This window comes from Pimephales promelas, chromosome 1 (genome assembly GCF_988280905.1).
Source record: "Pimephales promelas chromosome 1, fPimPro1.hap1.1, whole genome shotgun sequence".
In the NCBI taxonomy this organism is placed as follows: domain Eukaryota; kingdom Metazoa; phylum Chordata; class Actinopteri; order Cypriniformes; family Leuciscidae; genus Pimephales; species Pimephales promelas.
In genome coordinates this window covers 1485251-1507632 of record NC_142769.1, presented here as the reverse complement: position 1 = coordinate 1507632, position 22382 = coordinate 1485251, and the positions used below count along the sequence as shown (strand labels likewise).

The 22382-nt window shown below is 39.7% G+C and overlaps 1 protein-coding gene across 3 annotated transcripts in view; it reads right to left on the bottom strand.

Annotated features, from left to right (window-relative positions):
* Positions 1–705: 705 nt before the first annotated feature.
* acsf3 (acyl-CoA synthetase family member 3) overlaps positions 706–22382 on the bottom strand; it is a 48453-nt gene continuing 26776 nt past the window's right edge. For 2 of the 3 annotated variants that reach the window (XM_039690944.2, XM_089132857.1), the window contains exons 8-10: positions 8312–8446; positions 7420–7531; positions 706–1137 (exon numbers count right to left, since the gene is read on the bottom strand). In XM_039690944.2, coding sequence (XP_039546878.2) covers positions 1014–1137; positions 7420–7531; positions 8312–8446 — 371 coding nt within the window. In that variant the 3' untranslated portion in view covers positions 706–1013. Of the gene's footprint in view, positions 1138–7415; positions 7532–8311; positions 8447–22382 lie in introns of those variants that run through there. The other variant, XM_089132882.1, reaches the window with a different exon arrangement.

Sequence of the window (22382 nt, the reverse complement as noted above, 5' to 3'; positions counted from 1 at the left end):
ATGCCACTTATATAGTGTTGATTTATGTTTTTGAGGATCTCACCGAACCCTTTTGTATGAGAATCTGTCGATCTGACACCGAAGTGACCGATATGAATATGAAATTACAGTAGGAAAGCCATTAATCAGTAATATTCCCTGAAAAATGTGTCTCTTTGATGCTTTAAGGGGGTCATGACATTTTTATTATTTTAATATGCTCCTTGAGGCTCACTAAAGTTAATTTTTTTTGCCACTAATAAATAAATACATATATATGTGGAAAAACGATTATTTTTAACCTTCAGGCACTTTTAAGAGATTATAAATGCTTTGTTTGTAATGAGGAGGACGCTGTGAAACTTGCAGGATGTTTTAATGGGACTAAAAAGATAAAGGAATGAATGTGTTTCTTGTGACCCCTTTGAAAGCTTTGCATGTGTGTACTAAATTCACTCCTGAAAGACTGACCTGAGACACGCAGGACGAGACCGTAAGAGACTCCGAACGTCGAGAAACCACGACACCTTTTCTCTCACACACCAATACAATGGCTTATCTGTAGATTGACTATCAGTGAAAGCGAGGGAGAAGAGAAGCGAGGAAACATCTGTGCCGTAATCACACACTCCACAAGACCACACCGCCTTCAGACCTGAACACACACCTGTGTACACACAGCTGCACGCACACACACTTGATATCACATGAAAAGAACATCACTGATCCAAATAAATTAGTTTATTTCAGAATTTCATTACAAAAATATTTGATTTTTTTCATTTTAAATCGACAGATAATAGTCGAGTCAGTTCATTACCACTGTCTTACCTTAAAACAGACGTTTTTTAATTCCACTCTGTTACCTGCTAAATAAAGCTAATTAAAAAACAATACAGTGCTTTGCATCATGGGTAATAATCAAATGACTCTTGCCGGCCATTGAGGAGATTTCACATTCAAGATCTGATCTGATCTGAACAGTTTCCCAGTGTGTGGTCGAGACTCGCATCTCTCTGAAGACTGATCTCGGATCAGACGCGAGGCGGGAAGAACCGGGATAGAAGCTCCTTCTTATTCACCTTTCCCATCGGGTTCCTGGGCATGTTTTCCACCAGGATCAGTCCTGTGGGAATGGTGTATGAAGCCATGTGCTCTCTGAGAGGAGGATCAGAAGAGAAGACACACTTATAGAAGAATGAAGACACACTTTTAGATCCAAATCATGTATTTCTACAGTCCGTTCACAGTTGTTATTTGATATAAATAAAACATACATTATATAGTTACAAAAAGTTATTTCGTCAAGTGAATTTTCTCTTTGTCTTTTCCCACATAGCACAAGTCTATTTGATGTGATTTTTACATCTGGAAGACGTATTTTTAAGATCATCTGCAATACGTCTATAGGATGTTTCCAGTCAGATGTCAAATAGACGTTTAGAAGATGTCTTTAAGATGTAATGATTTATGATTTAAAATGGACGTTAAACTGACATCTTCTAAACGTCTATTTGGCATCTGACAGGAAACGTCCTATAGACGTATTTCAGATGAGCAAACACTCTTAAAAATACGTCTTCCAGATCCCAGATAGCACAAGGGTATTTGATGTCCTATTTACATCTGGAAGACGTATTTTTAAAAGTGTTTGCTCATGCGTCTATAGGACGTTTCCTGTCAGATGTCAAATAGACGTTTAGAAGATGTCAGTTTAACGTCCATTCTAAATCATTACATCTTAAAGACATCTTCTAAACGTCTATTTGACATCTGACTGGAAACATCCTGTAGATGTATTGCAAATGAGCAAACACTTTAAAAAATAAGTCTTCCAGATGTAAACACACACATCAAATAGACTCGTGCTATCTGGGATAGACGTATTGCATATGAGCAAACACTCTTAAAATACGCCTTCCAGATGAAAAATCATATCAAATAGACTTGTGCTATCTGGGTTGTAGTTTGATTAGTGTTTGCTCATCTACAATACGTCTACAGGATGTTTCCAGTCAGATGTCAAATAGACGTTTAGAAGATGTCTTTAAGATGTAATGATTTAGAATGCACGTTAAACTGACATCTTAAAGATGTCTATCAGATGCTTTTCAGATGAAGTGATCTTTAACAGACATCTTGCTATCCCAGATAGCACAAGTCTATTTGATGTGATTTTTACATCTGGAAGACGTATTTTTAAGAGTGTTTGCTCATCTGAAATACGTCTGTCAGATGTCAAATAGACGTTTAGAAGATGTCAGTTTAACTTCCATTCTAAATCATTACATCTTAAAGACATCTTTTAAACATCTATTTGACATCTGACAGGAAACGTCCTATAGACGTATCGCAGATGCTCTTAAAAATGCGTCTTCCAGATGTAAAAATCACATCAAATAGACTTGTGCTATCTGGGTTGTAGTTTGATTAGTGTTTGCTCATCTACAATACGTCTATGTTTCCAGTCAGATGTCAAATAGACGTTTAGAAGATGTCTTTAAGATGTAATGATTTAGAATGCACGTTAAACTGACATCTTAAAGATGTCTATCAGATGCTTTTCAGATGAGGTGATCTTTAACAGACATCTTGCTATCCCAGATAGCACGAGTCTATTTGATGTGATGTTTACATCTGGAAGACGTATTTTTAAGAGTGTTTGCTCATCTGAAATAAGTCTGTCAGATGTCAAATAGACGTTTAGAAGATGTCAGTTTAACGTCCATTCTAAATCATTACATCTTAAAGACATCTTCTAAACGTCTATTTGACATCTGACAGGAAACGTCCTATAGACGTATTGCAGATGATCAAACACTACTCTAAAAAATACGTCTTCCAGATGTAAACACGCACATCAAATAGACATCTCTTTGATGTACGTGTGCTATGAGGGAGTCTAACTTGCATTAGACTCGCAAATTTTAGACTTAGACCGGTCTAAACTAGCTTTGTGAAACCGGCCCCTGTGCGCAATCAAACATTGATAGTGAGTCACTGATAGCGGCGCCAGAAGAAGCGGTCAGAGATCAAAATATTGATTTTAAAGACGCTGATAGATATGAGAATGTACTGGGAAATCTCTCTGATAGGAACAGTGATGATGATAGGAAAAACATCTGCTCAAATTGAACCCTTCCAAGTTCTGAAAGCTAGCGAAATATGCTTTATTTTATTCTTTAGTAACTGTTATTAAAATATCAGGAGAGTTTTATACTACACAGATCCATCCGTGATAAAGACCCGATTATGTAATAACGACTTTTCCCCGCAAAGAAAAAAATACAAAGATTTTTAGCTTAAGAAAATTCAACTCTGGCAGTGGAAGGAAATAAAGATGTGTCATAATTTAATCCTGGTTGTTTTGTGTGGAACATGTGGTGAAAATATCTTCCGGCAACGACTCTAATGACACTGCAGATGTGAAACGTCACGAGTGAAATACATAAAATGACACACAAACACAAATAAAAAAACGCAGGCATGTCCTCTGTGCAGGAACCGCTCTTGTATTAAACGCTGCGAGACACGTGAATTCGATTAATTCCACAAACAATGAAATCAGCGTGAAATAAAGACAAGCACTAAAAGGCAGAGTGGAGCGCTGAGCTAATTAAATGTTGGTTGTCAACAGGCCCGAAGCCGTCTTTATCATCTTACGTTTGTGTGAGAATATTCAGTTTTCTTCAATACATCCCCTTCCAGCAAGGTGTCTCTGCGTTAATGTTTCTTCGCTGTACCCTCGTTGTGTTTGTGTCAGCTCATCATGTCCTGTCTCTCTACGCCTTCTGACACATCTAGAGTGACGATTACACCAGATGACAGCTGGAGGAGTGAGCATCTCTTCCTGCGCATGTTGCTCTTTGCTGGGCTTTGCTGGAGGGCCGAAGACAGGTCAAAAACCACACCAGCAACGCCCACACACACCATATGGAGCTCACACACACACACAGACGGAAAAAGCCCTGAGCTACTTCATGTAAAGGGACATGTGTCATCTGACAGGAAAAAATGCAACAATTCTGCAACAAAAGTGAAATCCCTCTGGTGCCATATTTGACATATTTTTTACTTCATCGGAGTGGTACGAAACTTAGTAAAGAAAAAAAGAAAAAAAAAATCATGGTCATGCTTCGAACAAGTTAAAGGGATACTACACTTTTTTGTAAATGAAGAGTTCAGATGCAAAAGCCTCTAAATGCCATTTGAAATTTTCATCTTTAATGATGATTTTTGTCAAACTTGTATATTTAAGTTCAGTAATTTCACTTAAATAACAATTAATAGGTAATTATCATTGCCATTTAAGTGAAATCACTGAACTTAAATATACAAGCTTGACAAAAATCATCATTAAAGAAGAAAATTTCGAATGGCATTTAGAGGCTTTTGCATCTGAACTCTTCAAATAGGCTCATTTTACTACTCCCTCAGAGTTAAACAGTTGGGTTTTACCGTTTTCGAATCCATTCAGCCAATTTTCTGATATTTAGAAGAATATAAGACCAGCTTCTGGTCTCATTGACTTCCATAGTAGGAAAAAAAATATAATGGAAGTCAATGAGACCAGAAAGTGTCTGTTTACTGATATTCTTCTAAATATCATAAAATCAGCTGAATGGGTTTGAAAACGGTAAAACCCGACTGTTTAACTCTGGGGGAGTTGTAAAATGAGCCTATTTCCCAAAAAAGTGGAGTATCCCTTTAAATTTCGACGACTCTTATTGATTCCACTATGACTTTAAGCGCTGTTTTCTGTGCTCCACACACACACACATCCAAAATGAGCACACAGAAAATGTGTTTTAATGTGATTTTAAACCATTCAAGTGTGTGACGACGCGCACGATTATATTAGGCGACTCTTAAAGTGACAGCGGCTGCTCACTTTTTTTTTAAATCCCCATACAGCGCAAAATATGAGTCCTGCAAAAACGGCGCCAAGGAGCTTGTATGTTATCAGAGGTCAAATTGCTCCTCTTTAGTTTCGAAATTGTTTGGGTACAAGGTGATCGCATTGAAAATAAAGGCGTTAGTCTAGAAGCTAACTTTTGAAACATTGCCGTGGCTCATTTAAGAAAATGATAGATCCGAAGAGACGCAAAAACATGACTTAAGGAGATGTGAAACCAGACCCATTGACTTCCATAGTAGGCAAAAAATATACTATGGAAGTCAATGAGACCAGAAACTGTCTGGTTACTAATATTCTTCTAAATATCATAAAATTGTCTGAATGCATTCGAAAATGGTAAAACTCAATTTAACACGGTTTAACTCTGGGGGAGTGGTAAAATGAGCCTATTTCCAAAAAAAAAGTGGAGCATCCCTTTAAATGGTCCTGTAAATTTAAAAGATTGACTTGGTCAAACATGAGCGCATTGATAAATGAATGCGAGACGAATTTCCTCTAGTGGAAGCGTCTGGTACTGCGGCCGAACTACATCTGACCGAAAGCTAATTTTTTGAGATATCAACCTAAAACCTGTTTAAAAATGATTTAGAAAATATATCTTTCATATAAAAAATTTAAATAGCATTTGTGCATTTTACATAACAATACATGTAACAATTCTGTCAATTTTTCAAGTTTCACTTTTGTAAAAACGCAATAATCTGCCATGTGTCATCTTTGAAAAGAGATTAAAGAGCAGTCTGTGATCCTTCGAGATTCACTACAGTTTAAGCTGGAAATTGTGAAATCAAAAAGTGATTAAAAAAGATTATAACTACATAACTTAGTATACAAAAATCCCCTAAAAATACAAAATAATAAAAAACATTATCAAATTAAAATACAGTACAATATTCATTGACAATTTTTTTGTCGTCATTTTTGACCAACACACACACACACAGAGAGAGAGAGATGAATAAAATAAACATGCATTGCAAAGACAGATGCTGTTTCTTTCTTCTCAACATCACCGGTTTTCTCTCTCCCACCAAACACACACCTGTTCTTGCAGCATGCATCTCCTCCCTGAGTGTGTGCCTACGTGTGTGTATTGTTATTTATACAAAGGCTTTTAAAAATCCTCCTGAGTCTAACGCATGTCCTGAGGGAGTCCTACTCGACGTCTGACTCAACACGCCACACACACACACTGATGCAACACATCGCTCTTTGTAACGAGGCTGCCGGTGCATTTCAGCAACATTTCATCACTTGCCCATTTTTTATTTTTTTGAGTAAGTTCAAGTGTGCCTGATTGACACTAGGAAGCTCTTGTCTTGTCGTTCACATTCTGACCTCTAGGGGAGCTGTGAGAGATTCAGTGGATGGCACAAACACATGTCTAATGCATATTACTATACATTTAAGAAGATGTAATAAATCAATGGTGTCTACAGAATGCGTCTGTGAAATTTCAGTTCTAAACACCCCCTACATAATTTATTATAGCTAGTCAAATTTGCCCCCTTTTTGGGTGAGCAAAAACACTTTTTTTTTTAGTGTGTCCCTTTAAATGCAAATGAGCTTCTGCTCCGCCCCTGTTCAGAAGAATCGTGAGATCCTATGACGGCTACCATCTATTTATTACATTTAGCCTCTTGGCCAATCAGTTAGGACTATTGGGATAGTTAAGTTATTAATATTCATGAGCTAAGCTAAGGTGCTGTTGACATGACACCGCTTTCAACTAAAAACGGAAACGTTTTTATGCATTTTTGCCATTTCATTTACACGACAACGCCGTTTTGGGGGCCGGCAAACTTTGTTGAATTGTTTCAAAATGAAAATTTTGGAAAACGATGCAGTTATCGGCATCTCCGAATAAATTTAAAGAAAACGCAAATTTGTGAAAAAAGTGACGTTACGCGCATGCATGTTCAGTCTATAGCCTAGTCTATATTTTCTTATCGAAGTGATGTCGCCATCTACTGGCCTGGCAGCAGAATACAGAATACAGTATATATTTATTTAAACATAATTTATATACTACGGTATATATAAATAACAAATTTTTCTTAGATATAAACATGCATGTGTGTGTAGTAATATTTTGTACATATAAATACACATATGCACGTAAATATTTAAGAAATATTTGCCTGTATACAGTATATATTTATTTATATATAATTTATATACTATATATAAACTTTAATTATATACATGCATGTGTGTATTAATATTAACAAAATAATTATGCACAGTTATTTTAGATGTGATTAATCGTTGCCCAGCACTATTTTATTTATTTTTTGCACGCTTTACTACGCGGTTAATTCTTAATAAAATGCATCCTATATGATATAAATCAGATATAGATAGGCGTACACAAAATAAACACAATATTAAAACTTACGTTTGCATAAAAACAAAAGGCTGCGAATGCACACGCAAACATATAGTTATGATGAAACATAACTCGCATAATTAAGCGATTGTGTATCTGTAATGCTGACTCTGGATCAGTGAGAGTGAGTTACCTGGCCCAGGCCTTCAGCGTGGACAGACTCATGGACGTCCCGTTCCTCAGCTCCACAACTGCGGTGACCTTCTGACCCCACACGGCGTCTGGAGCACCAATCACAGCCACGTCTGAGGAAAAGATGCACATTTATCCCTCTATTCATACTGGTCTCACCGATGATCTTAAGAGGAGCAATAACATTTATTATTTTAAAAAACAGTTTAAAATCCTAATTTTTGACAAATATTTGGATGCTTAAGAGAAATTGTCCAGGATAAGTTTACGTATCATTGTTGTGCATATTAACACAAGTAATAAATAAATATTTGTAATCAAGTGCAGATTTGAATGTATATATGTATGTATATTAGTATAAACACAGTATGTGTATTTAGGAATGTGTGTAATGTGCATGTATTGTTTATGTTCATATTTTGATGGGTAGATGTTGTCAGCTTATACCCGTTCGGTTACCTTCTTTGTTTGTAATGAATTTGCTGTACATACATCCTGTTCTGTGTTTAGTAACCGAATAAATCGTTATATTTTATTAAAACAAATTAGGCTATTGTGCAAAAGTTCAGTAATTCAACTTAAAAAGGTGAAACTAATATATTATATAGACTCATTACATGCAAAGTGAGATATTTCAAGCCTTTATTTGTTATAATTTTGATGATAATGGCTTCAGCTTATGAAAACCCCAAATTCAACATTAGAATATTGTGAAAAGGTTTTAAGTCATAATCATCAAAATTTTAACTCATAAAGTCTTGAAATATCTCACTTTGCATGTAATGACTCTATATAATATATTAGTTTCAGCTTTTAAGTTGAATTACTGAACTTTTGCACAATATTCTACTTTTTCGAGTTTCACCCGTGTGTTTGCATGCATGTGTGTGTACCTGTGATATCTGGGTGGGCTAGCAGATGTCTCTCCACTTCTAGTGCACTGATCTTGTATCCTCCGCTCTTGATGATGTCCACTGAAGTGCGGCCCATGATCCAGTACACGCCGTCTCTGTAGAGCGCAGTGTCACCTGAAAGAAACCAAAGCCCTTCGAGTTACACCTGACTCTACTAGGGTTGCCAAATAGCTGGGATGTCTCGTATATTGGGCCTAATTTATTGGACCTCCCTTGTCCTGTTTATTGACTGCTGCGCTGATCTAACCACTGTCTTACATTTTAACATCGTTTGTTAGACAGAAATGGTATTAGTGTTGAAATTGTTTTCCTGTTCTGTTTATGTTTCTATTTATGTTAATAAAGGCAATGAAAACCAGACCAACTTCACTACGTCCTCCACTTATTTGTCACGGCTTTGAGCCGATCGTGACAAATATGGGGGCTCGTCCGGGATTTAATTTTAATTTTTTTTTAAAAAGTCAGGATTCTCTTTGATGAATAGAAATTTCAAAGGGGATTTATCTGAAATAGAAAGCTTTTGTAACATTATAAATGTCTTTACTGTCACTTTTGATTAATTGAATGCGTCCTTGCTGAATAAAAGTTGGCTATTACTTTCTTTAATTTCTTTCAAATGTAGTGTATAATGTTACAAAAGCTTTCTATTTCAGATTAATGCTATTATGGTTTGTGTGTAATGTGTTTTTTTTTGTCAATGAAAAGCTATGAAAACCTTTTCACAATATTCTAATTTTGAATCTGGTGTTTTCATAAGCTGTAAGCCATTATCATCAAAATTATAACAAATAAAGGCTTGAAATATCTCACTTTGCAAGTAAGGAGTCTATATAATATATTAGTTTTTGTGAAAAAAACAAACTTTTGCACGATATTCTAATTTTTTCGAGTTTCACTTGTATATCTGCAAATTTTTAATTTCTGCAAGGGCTGCTGTTTGGATTTTTACTGTTTTATTTTATTATTTTATGAAATTGGGTTATTATAGGAGCCTATTTGATGATGATTTTACTTTAGAGTTTCTGAGGCTCTCAAGAATGCAGTTCTCAGTTGTAGCCAGTGGTGAATGCTACTATATTTATATAGTCATCGCAATAAATAACAGAAAATATCAGGATATAGTGTTAAGTCCATATCGCTCATCCCTATATGGGGCTCAAGCAGTGAAAAACAGCTGTGAAAGGCGGCAGAAATAAGAATATAAGCTTTGTGTGTGTGTGTGTGTGTGTGTGTGGCTGCTGTAAGTTGTCCTCTTTTGAGCTTTAATAATAGCCTGTAGTCAGGCTCAAGATCTTCTGCTTGCAATCTTAAAAAACCAATTGCACAGAGCCGCTCAGCTGGAGACTGCTTAATTACCCCCCTATAACACACACACACACACACACACTATCCAAACCAGCTGCAAGTTTCCGGCATCAGGTTTCCTCACAGAGTAACAATTAAAACATATTTGATGCACAGCTATGGGGAGCTGAAGGCCCCGTCTCAAATGGCACACGTCATGTACACTTGCAGTCTTGAGCACTTACAATGTCCCGTTAACTCCACAAGACTGTAAGGTGTCACGTTTGTCATTTTAGGTTTCAGAAGAGTGCTCATTTGCAGACTTCAAGCCAACAGTCAAAGCGGCATTATGGGCATTATGTCAAAAAGTATGGACTTAAAACGATTACCATTACCAATTTTAACGTTTCCAATTACGATTCTGTAGCTTGGATGGGATGCCAGCCGAACTTAGCCCCGCCCACAACGGTCTGGACTTGATCCGTTGAGAAGCAACTATGCCCGAACCAAAGCTGTTTGGACCAATCAAATTGTCAGGGCGGGCTTTACACGATCAACAGTCTCCTAATCATCCACGTCACCAAAGAGCGCTTGGGTTGAGTTCGTTTACAACAAAGATGGCCGCCGCTGGAGAACTGAGATGTGTAGATTCAGCCATCGCGTCTGTTATAGAAGATGTAGACAGCGCATTCATTCTAAGGGCCTGTTTACACGAGAACGCTTGCGGGTGAAAACGTAAAAATATTTTATCGGATGTGCCTTTCGTTTACACGGCGACAGCGTTTTTGGGACTTATATAGTAAGGAAGTAGACATATTTCTCTCACGGTAAATTAAACCAAGCGACCGGCAAAGTTTGTCACAGTTGTGTCTGGGTAGAACAATCTCAGATTAACGCAACACCAAGTAACTTTTCCTCATCGGTCGCCCTACAGGTTGGAAGTGGAATTGTCCATTACCGCTGTGGTAAATAATTTAGCCTACCGTCGCACACACGCTCGCTGTTTATCCGGTGCTGGTTTTAGAATGAACGATGTCCACAGACAAGGTAGAGTATGATGTATTGCGACATCAGAAAAACAAAATAGTGACTATTGTAACGCTTGATGTAAAGCAAGTCAAATTTGTAGTTTTCTCATGTTTCATTAGAACTACAGAAACACGACCTGATCTGGCAATCTCACATAGCGTGGTTATAGCAGATATAGGAAGGCATAAGTGGTTCACCCGGTTACGACTTGATAAACCACTGAAAAGATTCTGGAAACATTATTTTAAGGTAAAAAAAACTTACTTAGAGTTGCTTTAACATCAGAGAGAGAGAGAGAGAGGGGGAATTCAGCTTTTTTTTGCTTCATCATGACATGCCTGGTTAGGACAAGGTGTTATACTCCGCTTTAACACAACTTGATGAGAGGCCAAAGATTTCAATCTGAGTCTGAAAAAGTACAAGCCATCACTAGCCAGGCAGTCTTCCAATCTCTTTAGCAGAGCGGAGACAAAGAGACTCTTCTCATCGAGTGTTGGGGCTCAGCTGGGACTGGACCATGAAGACGACGGGAAATAGGTCATAGCAGGCGAGCGACTGAGTGTGAAAGAAAGGAGGAAAGAACATTGGGCAAAGGTGTTGGATGTCCAGCGTGGATCATTATTGAGTGCTAAGACCCAGCTGTGGCGAAGGGGAGTTGAGAAACGAGAGAGCATGTGTGTGAGCTGTCTGGAGGTTAAGGACGATATGTCATGGGTTATAGTGTGTGTGTGTGTGTGTGAGAGAGAGAGGGGAGGTTAAGTTGGCAGGGCAGGGGAAACTGGACAGAAGCTGTGACTGGATGAAAGACAGTTGATGAGTGAGATGGGAATCATCCATCATAGAGCTGCAATCTCTAATTAGCTTCCATTCTTTATTTCCACAATACTTCCAATCCCTATCTATAGGAACATCAGTGTTAAAGGAATAGTTCAAATCATTTTCATTGTCATCAATTACTAGCCCTCATTTCGTTCCAAACCCGTAAGACTTTTAGTCATCTTCGGAACACAAATTAAGATGTTTTGATGACATCTGAGACTGTCATCTCCATTGAGAGTCTACACAACTACTACTTTCAAGCCCAGAAAGGTAATTAAAGTAATACATGAGACTGGGTTTATGAGCTATACTGGGACCAGCCACTGGGGGGCAATTGAGACTGTGGGTTTATGAGCTATACTGGGACCAGCCACTGGGGGGCGATCGATCGAGACTGGGTTTATGATCTATACTGAGACCAGCCACCGGGGGGCGATCGAGACTCTGGGTTTATGAGCTATACTGGGACCAGCCACTGGGGGCGATTGAGACTCTGGGTTTATGAGCTATACTGGGACCAGCCACTGGGGGGCGATCGATCGAGACTGGGTTTATGATCTATACTGAGACCAGCCACCGGGGGGCGATCGAGACTCTGGGTTTATGAGCTATACTGGGATCAGCCACTGGGGGGCAATCGAGACTGGGTTTATGAGCTATACTGGGACCAGCCACTGGGGGGCGATCGATCGAGACTGGGTTTATGATCTATACTGAGACCAGCCACCGGGGGGCGATCGAGACTCTGGGTTTATGAGCTATACTGGGATCAGCCACTGGGGGGCAATCGAGACTGGGTTTATGAGCTATACTGGGACCAGCCACTGGGGGGCGATTGATACTCTGGGTTTATCAGCTATACTGTGACCAGCCACTGGGGGGCAATCGAGACTGGGTTTATGAGCTATACGGGGACCAGCCACTGGGGGCGATCGAGACTCTGGGTTTATCAGCTATTCTGTGACCAGCCACTGGGGGCGATCGAGACTGGGTTTATGAGCTATACTGGGACCAGCCACCGGGGGGCGATCGAGACTCTGGGTTTATGAGCTATACTGGGACCAGCCACTGGGGGCGATTGAGACTCTGGGTTTATGAGCTATAATGGGACCAGCCACTGGGGGCGATTGAGACTCTGGGTTTATGTGCTATAATGGGACCAGCCACTGGGGGGCGATCGAGACTCTGGGTTTATGAGCTATACTGGGACCAGCCACTGGGGGCGATTGAGACTCTGGGTTTATGAGCTATAATGGGACCAGCCACTGGGGGGCGATCGAGACTCTGGGTTTATCAGCTATACTGTGACCAGCCACTGGGGGGCAATCGAGACTGGGTTTATGAGCTATACTGGGACCAGCCACTGGGGGGCGATCGAGACTCTGGGTTTATCAGCTATACTGTGACCAGCCACCGGGGGGCGATCGAGACTCTGGGTTTAACACTAGAAGTGCCAGAATTCCAAAACTACTAGAACGGCCACAAACGGTCATTTTGACCGTTAGATTCAAAACAGTGTTGATGAATAATTTTCGTAATTATTTTTGTCAACCACATTTTTTTAAAGACGAAAACGAGACGATAACTAAATAAAAACTAGGAAAATGTTAGATAGTGACGATTTGCGACGCGGTCAAGGCTATAATAATAGGACTCGCAGAACTAGTGAACAGCCCATGCAGCAAAACAAACAGCGCAGGACAGGGCAGAACATCTGGATCCGCTGTGTCTGATGATAGCAGCCGTCTCTTTTTGCTTGATGTGGACTCTGACTCTGAATCACTCTCTGATGAGGAGGAAATGTTAACTTGCACCCAGGAAACGTCGCTGTCACTTTCCACCTCCGATTGTTCCCCTGCATCCGAATTATAGATAACTGTAGTCCAGTTTTATTTGCTTATTTCTGATCAACAACTAATGTAGAAATTATTATATAGCAAACACCGCTACAGAGGTGACCGGACGGACCATTCTGTTGACAGTTGAGAGAGAACACGATCAACCGCGGGATATTTAACAAAAAAATACAGCAAAATTCAGTGCGGTCAATATGACCGTCTATGGCCGAAATAGGTAAATATGTTCATTTTTTTTGTTTTGCCTTACGTTTACGTAACTTAATTTATATGAAAAGCATTTTAAATGAAAATACAGACAATTTTAGGAAAAGTCAGGTACCAGCAGGATTTTATTATTTTTTTCAACAAAGTTATTATAGATATAAAATTCAAAACGGTCAAAATGACCGTTGTGGCCGTTCTAGTGTTAAGAGCTATACTGGGACCAGCCACCGGGGGGCGATCGAGACTCTGGGTTTATCAGCTATACTGGGACCAGCCACTGGGGGGCAATCGAGACTGGGTTTATGAGCTATACTGGGACCAGCCACTGGGGGGCGATCGAGACTCTGGGTTTATGAGCTATACTGGGACCAGCCACTGGGGGGCGATCGAGACTCTGGGTTTATCAGCTATACTGTGACCAGCCACCGGGGGGCGATCGAGACTCTGGGTTTATGAGCTATACTGGGACCAGCCACCGGGGGGCGATCGAGACTCTGGGTTTATGAGCTATACTGGGACCAGCCATTGGGGGGCGATCGAGACTGGGTTTATCAGCTATACTGTGACCAGCCTCCGGGGGGCGATCGAGACTCTGGGTTTATGAGCTATACTGGGACCAGCCACTGGGGGGCAATCGAGACTGGGTTTATGTGCTATACTGGGACCAGCCACCGGGCGGCGATCGAGACTCTGGGTTTATGAGCTATACTGGGACCAGCCACCGGGGGGCGATCGAGACTCTGGGTTTATGAGCTATACTGGGACCAGCCACCGGGTGGCGATCAAGACTCTGGGTTTATGGGCTATACTGGTCGATCAAGACACTTCGGCTTCACTTTTCAGCACGTGTGCGGCACGCTTGGGTCAGATATGTTAAAATCACACAGCCAACTGAATATTAATTTAACTCGGAAATACTTCACTGTTAGAAAGGAATAAATGAATCATGGCTGATGTGAATAGTGCATTTCCACAGTGGCAACTGAAAACTTTTAAAGCTGTATCCACGCTGATATACGTTTACATGTTCGCCATATCAGACGGCGCAACATAAACAAGGATTTTTTTTATACAAAGTGCACATTAAAAAACAACCGACTTTTCTTCATTTTTCAATAAAGCTCTAAAACGTACATATTTTTCCTCTTGGACTCTCTTCCTCATCCCGCTCTCTCGCTCTCTCTCTCTCTCTCTCTCTCTCTCTCTCGATGAACACGGCATCAATAGAGGGCCCATCTGTTCCCATACATCAGGCTCTTCATTTCAGTTTATTAGCTGGGATAAATCATAAATATTTCATTATACATCATGGGCGGCTGTCGCAGGGACGGCGCAATTTATCAGCGCTGCCCTCTCTCGCCGCCCAGCACTGGAGCAATAAGCTTTCCAGTCTATTAAACAAGATTGATACAGTGTGTAAATTTAGATATTGGGAATTTCTTCACAGACCACTGCTCCACAGTGATAGGATGGGGTGAGGTGAAGGAGAAGCGGTGGGAGGAAGGAGACGAAGAGAGAGAGAGAGCAGAAAATGTCTGGGTGTTAACAGCAGTAAGTGTGTATTTACACTCGCCTCTTTAAAATAACCCTATCCGCAAACGCAAGGTGTAATTTGGTCACGGCAGCGTAGCTTCCTTCTCATGGAAACATGTTTGACATGAGGACTGATAAACTGTAGGTGTTTCGTCCGCTTTAAGAGCCCATAATGCCCCTGGGCAGGGGTCAAAGGTCACAGAAAGTATTAAATCCGCATGTCAGGGGTTTTCTTCTACGATTAAAAGGAAAACAAGCATGTTGTGGATATAAATATCACTATATATATATATGAAGAGTTCAGATGCAAAAGCCTCTAAATGCCATTTGAAATTTTCTTCTTTAATGATGATTTTTATTAAACTTGTATATTTAAGTTCAGTAATATCACTTAAATAACAATTAATAGGTAATTATCATTGCCATTTAAGTGAAATCACTGAACTTAAATATACAAGCTTGATAAAAATGATCATTCTAGAAGAAAATTTCAAATGGCACTTAGAGGCTTTTGCATCTGAACTCTTCATATATATATATATATATATATATAAAACCAGCTGCAATATGATTAAACAACAACAGCTTCCATGAAAAATCAACAATAAACAATATTTCTGCCGTATTTCCGTAACAGTACGAAATAAAAATTAGAGCCCGACCGATAAAGGATTTTGAAGGCCGATACCGATACAAATATTTTTGGGTTTTAAAATCCGATATTCCGATATATCGGCCGATATTTTATTTATTTATTTATTTTAAACTGGACATGATTAGTCACAAATTTTGTCATGCTTATTTGAGTTTAGAGAACTGATGGGGATGTTCTTTTAATTGTTATTCAAGCAATGTATGTATCGTGACCAACTCAACGAGTGTTGCCAACAGGAACGGTGTAGAGCGCCCTCTGGTGGACAAACCATACAACTCCAACACTCGTGAAATGGTTCAAGCGTGTTTCGTCCGTTTTTATTTTATTTTTGAAATATTCATTTATCGGCCATTATAACTGCCGATACCGATAGCTTGGAAAATGCCTAATATCGGCCGATAATATCGGTCTGCCGATATATCGGTCTGGCTCTAATAAAAATAATTCAATAGCAGTACACTAATTTACAAATTTTGTCCCCATAACATAGGGTTAACCACACACACACACACACACACTCTCTCTGACACACACACAGCAGTCTGCAGAAGCGCTACGGCCCAGTGGCTTTCCTAATTAAAACGATAAGAAGCTATATTGCACAAGTTTTTCTCCTCAGTCTGGCGGAGGCGTTTAAGTGAACGCAGCCATGTTGCATGCTAAACAAGGACACACACATGATGCAATGAGGAGAAAGCCTCCCAAAGACGACTCGTGCATTTAAAGCGAAGTCACACTCCGTCCACATATAGTGTCGTATGCTGACAATTTAACATTTGCAAAATTTTTGTCAATTTAACAGGGCAAAATATGTAGTTTGAGAACAATTGGGGGTGAGCAAATTATCAGGAAATTTTAATCCTTTAAACAAACATAAATGGGCGGTTTTGCTGGGAGCACAGGGTGTAAACAAACACATATGCTTGCACGAGAGGCTGACAGCTCTGGAAAGGGCAGTGTGACAGAGGCCATGCTTCACGTCCAGCACACTTACACATCAGTGAACAAACACAGCGTTCTGACAAGTGTGTGAATGACTCTATTTTCCCCCGACAGCCATGAAAGCAAAACTGAGTTGACTCACTGCTTTAAGAACTGGGTTTGCGACACTTGAACTGAGCTTCTGTTCGGATATTTATAGAAATTCACGAGCAAGGAAACATGAATGTTAGAGAATTATGCATTGAAGAAAGTTAGGGATAAATAGGAAAAGGGATGGTAGTCAGGCTGATCTGAGCGTCTGGTGTTGGTAGCCGGGAGACTTTTTCCCCATAGATATCCATAATAAAGGCTAGAAGTCTTACGGCGGAGTCTCTATCGTCATCACCGGCGGCCATCTTGTCACAGGCAAGCTTTCTGGCTTAAGATGAGTGATCAGCACGAACACAAATACTCTGAAATCTTGACGGATTTACAAACGGTTTGGTTTCTTACGAACGTTATTAACGTGGCTATAATTCTGGATGATTATTTATTTATACACTTATTATTCATAAGTACATCTCTGACGTTTAAAACAAACCAAACCATTTGAAAACAAGTAGAAAATTGAGCAAGTTATGGTTATTTAAAAAGCACATGCACCATTAAAACACAATGTTACGCGTGAGCGAGCTGACTGTAGCAAGATGGCCGCCAGTGCGGACGTCAACCTCCATTGGCCAGCAGCGCGGACGAGACATTTAGCCTTTATTATGGATATCTATGGTTTCCACCTATAGATCGTTTGTTTTGTTCTGAAAAAGGGGCTAATTTGTTATAATAGAGGCTTTCGCACCGGAGGAACTTTTCATAGTTCCTAGACCTATTGGCGGAAGTATCCGGTTTTTGGCGTGTTCGCACCGCAAGAACTAGGAATGATTTTAGTTCTAGGAACTCCTTTTGGAGGAACTAATTTAGCGGGTCTAAACCAGCACTATAGGAACCATAGATATCCATAATAAAGGCTAGATGTCTTACGGCGGAGTCTCTATCGTCATCACCGGCGGCCATCTTGTCACAGGCAAGCTTGGCTATAACGTGGCTATAATTCTGGATGATTATTTATTGATACACTTGTTATTCATAAGTATGCAGTGTCATAACTACATTTCTGACGTTTAAAACAAACCAAACCATTTGAAAACAAGTAGAAAATTGAGCAAGTTATGGTTATTTAAAAAGTAAATCCACCATTAAAACACAATATTATGAGTGAGCAAGCTGACTGTAGCAAGATGGCCACCAGGTGCGGACGTCGACCTCCATTGGCCAGCAGCGCGGACGAGACATCTAGCCTTTATTATGGATATCTATGATAGGAACTACCAGTGACATAAGTGTACACTGATTAGATTACCGTATGCGAAACACAAGCAGCCGCCTTTTTAATATTTATTCCACAAACTAACTCTATGAACATAGAAAACAGAGATAGATGGACCTCTTAACCTTTACGCTAAGGATAATTCTAATGCAACAAATCTGTGTTTTGATCATCCCATCCGAATCAAGACTTTGACAATATGTGATTTTCTCAGCTTTTTGTGCAAAAAGTAGCTTTTTTACGAAACTAACCCACATTCAAGTGTTGATAAAAAAGCGACTAGAATTAAATGTGTTTTTGCTTTTGTTCTTTCTTCTGATATATTACATGTTCAGATATTTGAAAACGAAATATTCTGGGGGCCATAAAAGTTTTGTGAAAATGATCAAAAGTGTAGGTACGGAGCGGAAACTTACTTTTAATAAACATTGGCGGGGAAAGAGTTATGTTTTTCCCCCTCATAATTTGCATACTTCTACATACATATAAAAGTCTAGCTCGTACCTCAAGTTGATCACAATGTAAACCAATTAATAAAAGATCCAGTTCTCTTTGCATTATATTAAATAGATCGACTAACCCCGAGAAGAAAATTGGTATATATGATCCATTTGAAATAGCCTACTTAATCTATGAATAAACTTATATTTATGATCATTGTACATTAAACACAAGCGTTCAATTAACGTTTAGCAATATAGACATATTTATTAAAGTTAGATGCATTAATAGACAGTACAAAATACAAACCTGAATTCCTTAAATAAATGTTAGCCAACATAAATCTGCACAATTATAATTTAATATTAATGATGACTATATTTTAATGTTTTTATTTAAAGTAGGGCTATCAACACTAACTCATTTGCAATAATAAGATTAATTACATATTAGATTACAAATTACAAACAGCACTTGTGTCCATTTTTGAACATCAATAAAGTTGTTTTTGTGCAGTTTAAATATTTTTTTTATTGTTTTAACACACTATGAAGTGGGATGCACTAATTCTAATCTTGCACACTATTTTGAAAGATAGCGTGCCCATTGGGACACAGCCGCAGTCGTACTCTGGTAATTAAGACCCGAGCGAGTGCTTTACACTTGGCTGAGTGATCTTATTTGTCTAATATGATTCAGTGAGAGGGGGCGGAATTGCTTTATGTTAATGGGACTGATTGTGCAGCTCGCATCTGATAACAGCTCGACTTTAATATATCATGGAGGCTTTGATTATAAACTATATTCAGCTGTAGAATTCAAATACACAATAAAAATGATTCCAGAATGTCTTGAGTTTATTTTCTTCCCCATTGGCAAATTCCTTTTTCTTTCTTTTAGCACAAATCTAACAAAGTAGATGGTAAACTTAAAGTGCCCCTTTTGTGCTTTTTCTGATATCCCCTTTCATGCAGGGTGATATAGACCTGTTAAGTGAATGTAAAAGGTCTGGAAATATTAAAGTGCAGATAAATGGAGTTATTGTCTACGAAAAAAAATAAGCGATACTGAACTGCCTGATTCGAGGCGTCAATGATTCCAGTCTACGTATGTTTGTAACAGATTTACATAGTCTATGGTCTTGATTGGCTGAGCAGGGTCTCTTAGCTCCGCCCTCAAACACTAGTTTATCTGAGACTGGAAGAGTTTGGATCATGTTGTTCATGTCGAGAAGGCGATGTTTTCTGCTGACAAAGCAAATCCACTTTCAAAAGGATGAGGACTGGGACTCTAATCCAATACAGTAAAACAGATGCCATCTTTACTGTTTGTATGACTGTGCAGAGCTGAAATTAAGATATAGTAACAGGAGTATAGTAATCAGACACGTGCTGGAAGTGGTCGACCAATCACAACAGACTGGGCAATCTGACCAATCAGAGCAGAGTAGACCAATCACAGCAGACTGAGCCACCTGACCAATCAGAGCAGAGTAGACCAATCAAAACAGATTGGGCCATCTGACCAATCAGAGCAGAGTAGACCAATCACAACAGATTGACCCATCTGACCAATCAGAGCAGAGTAGACCAATCACAACAGACTGAGCCACCTGACCAATCAGAGCAGAGTAGACCAATCACAACAGACTGGGACATCTGACCAATCAGAGCAGAGTAGACCAATCACAACAGACTGAGCCACCTGACCAATCAGAGCAGAGTAGACCAATCACAACAGATTGGGACATCTGACCAATCAGAGCAGAGTAGACCAATCACAACAGACTGACCCATCTGACCAATCAGAGCAGAGTAGACCAATCACAACAGACTGAGCCACCTGACCAATCAGAGCAGAGTAGACCAATCACAACAGTCTGGGCCATCTGACCAATCAGAGCAGAGTAGACCAATCACAACAGACTGAGCCACCTGACCAATCAGAGCAGAGTAGACCAATCACAACAGATTGGGACATCTGACCAATCAGAGCAGAGTAGACCAATCACAACAGACTGAGCCACCTGACCAATCAGAGCAGAGTAGACCAATCACAACAGACTGAGCCACCTGACCAATCAGAGCAGAGTAGACCAATCACAACAGACTGAGCCACCTGACCAATCAGAGCAGAGTAGACCAAGATGGCCCTAAATGTGAAAGATATCTTTTTTTTACCTTATTGGAATAGAAAGTAGGAATCGATAAGAATCGGAATCGTTCAAATTCAAATTCAAATGATCCCCGACCCGAATCCTGCAGTATTTATTAACACTAAAACGATTGGCCTTGAATATCGTACATATCTTTGCTTCTTCCCTGCAGACCCATGGCCGTCCTCATCGAGCCACGAGAGCAGGAAGAAGGAGAACAGGACTGGAGGAGGTCAGAGGTCAGGCGTGTGCCGAGGACAGACACACCTCAGAGCTCTTCAACACTTTCACATTCACCCAGAGCAAACTGACCCCTGCTATACCCACCACACACACTCGGGACTCTGCTTCTGGCTGTGTGTGTGTGTGTGTGTGTGTGTGCCTGTAGGAAGGACATGCAGAGCCGTCGGTGACACAACGCTCCCACATCTTACTCCAATTGTTACTTCTTCTGGTGTTCAGCGTTGCGCTTTTGTGAGTGAACGATCAGTGCACATTATTTTACGTATAAGAACGAAAAATGTGTGTGTCGAGGGACTTTAGGATTAAGGAATGCAGAATAAGGCATTAATATGTGCTTTACTAACAGCTAATATGCATGCTAATATCTAGTTAAAGTGACAATTGGAGCCTAAACATAATTTTATATTCAGAATTATTTGATATTTCATAAATAAGCATTATTTTATCCATCATATCCCCTTATGATACATTATAATGCATTATTTTGCACTCTTAAAGTTATAAGCACAAATAGGCATGGATTATAATGTATTGGAACTGATGTAATAATTATTTATCAGACGATTACAACACATTATAAGGTTGCTGTATTATAATGCATTAAGAATTATTTTAAGGTGTCATTGTTACCATGTAATTATATATTTAAGTAATACTGACTTTGGGTTTGGTTGAGGGTTAGTTGCATGCACTTGTGCATAATTTACTGTTATTAATATGGTAAGTGCATGTAACATATGTAACAAGGACAAGTGTTTTAATGCATTATAAATACAGGCTTGATGGAAAGTGTTAGAGACTTCAAGCCGAACCCATACACACACACTTAGCATATTTAAGGGATAATCTCCCAAAAATGACCTTGAAAGTAAATATTTTGAAGAATGATTTTGGTTCCATGTTATTTTCAGTCCATTCAATGGAAGTCAATGGGAACCAAAAGTGTTTGTCAGAATGTGTTCTTTTATTTTGCGCGGCACAAAGAGACACACACAGGTTTGGAGTGACATGAGCGTGAGGAAAGAATGACAGCGTTTCAGTTTTGTGTGAACTATCCGTTGAAGTGCCCTCAAACAGTGTGTGACAGCAACAATAAGGTCAGTTCTCCCTCTCCTCTCACACACACACACACACACACACACACACACACAGTACAATGAGCAGCACTCTGCCATCATGTCTCTCTCTCTCATGGGGACAGATCCTCTTCTGCTCCTAAAGGAAGAGAGAGAGATTGTCCCTGAACTCAACATGTGGCCCATTTCAGGAGCTGACAGATGTGTGTGTCCGCTTCCCAGAATCCTCTTGGGTGACTGAGCAGGTTCATGGATCAAGATCACAAGCGGAAGTTATAGAAGATCAAATATATAGAAGATTTAGACTATGCAGACTCAGTGAGTGTGTGTGTGTGTGTGTGTGTGTGTGTGCGTCTGTGTTTGCGAGAGAGAGAGAGAGAGAGAGAGTATCTGTGTGTGTGAGAGTGTCTGTGTGTGTGTGAGAGAGAGAGAGAGAGAGAGAGAGCG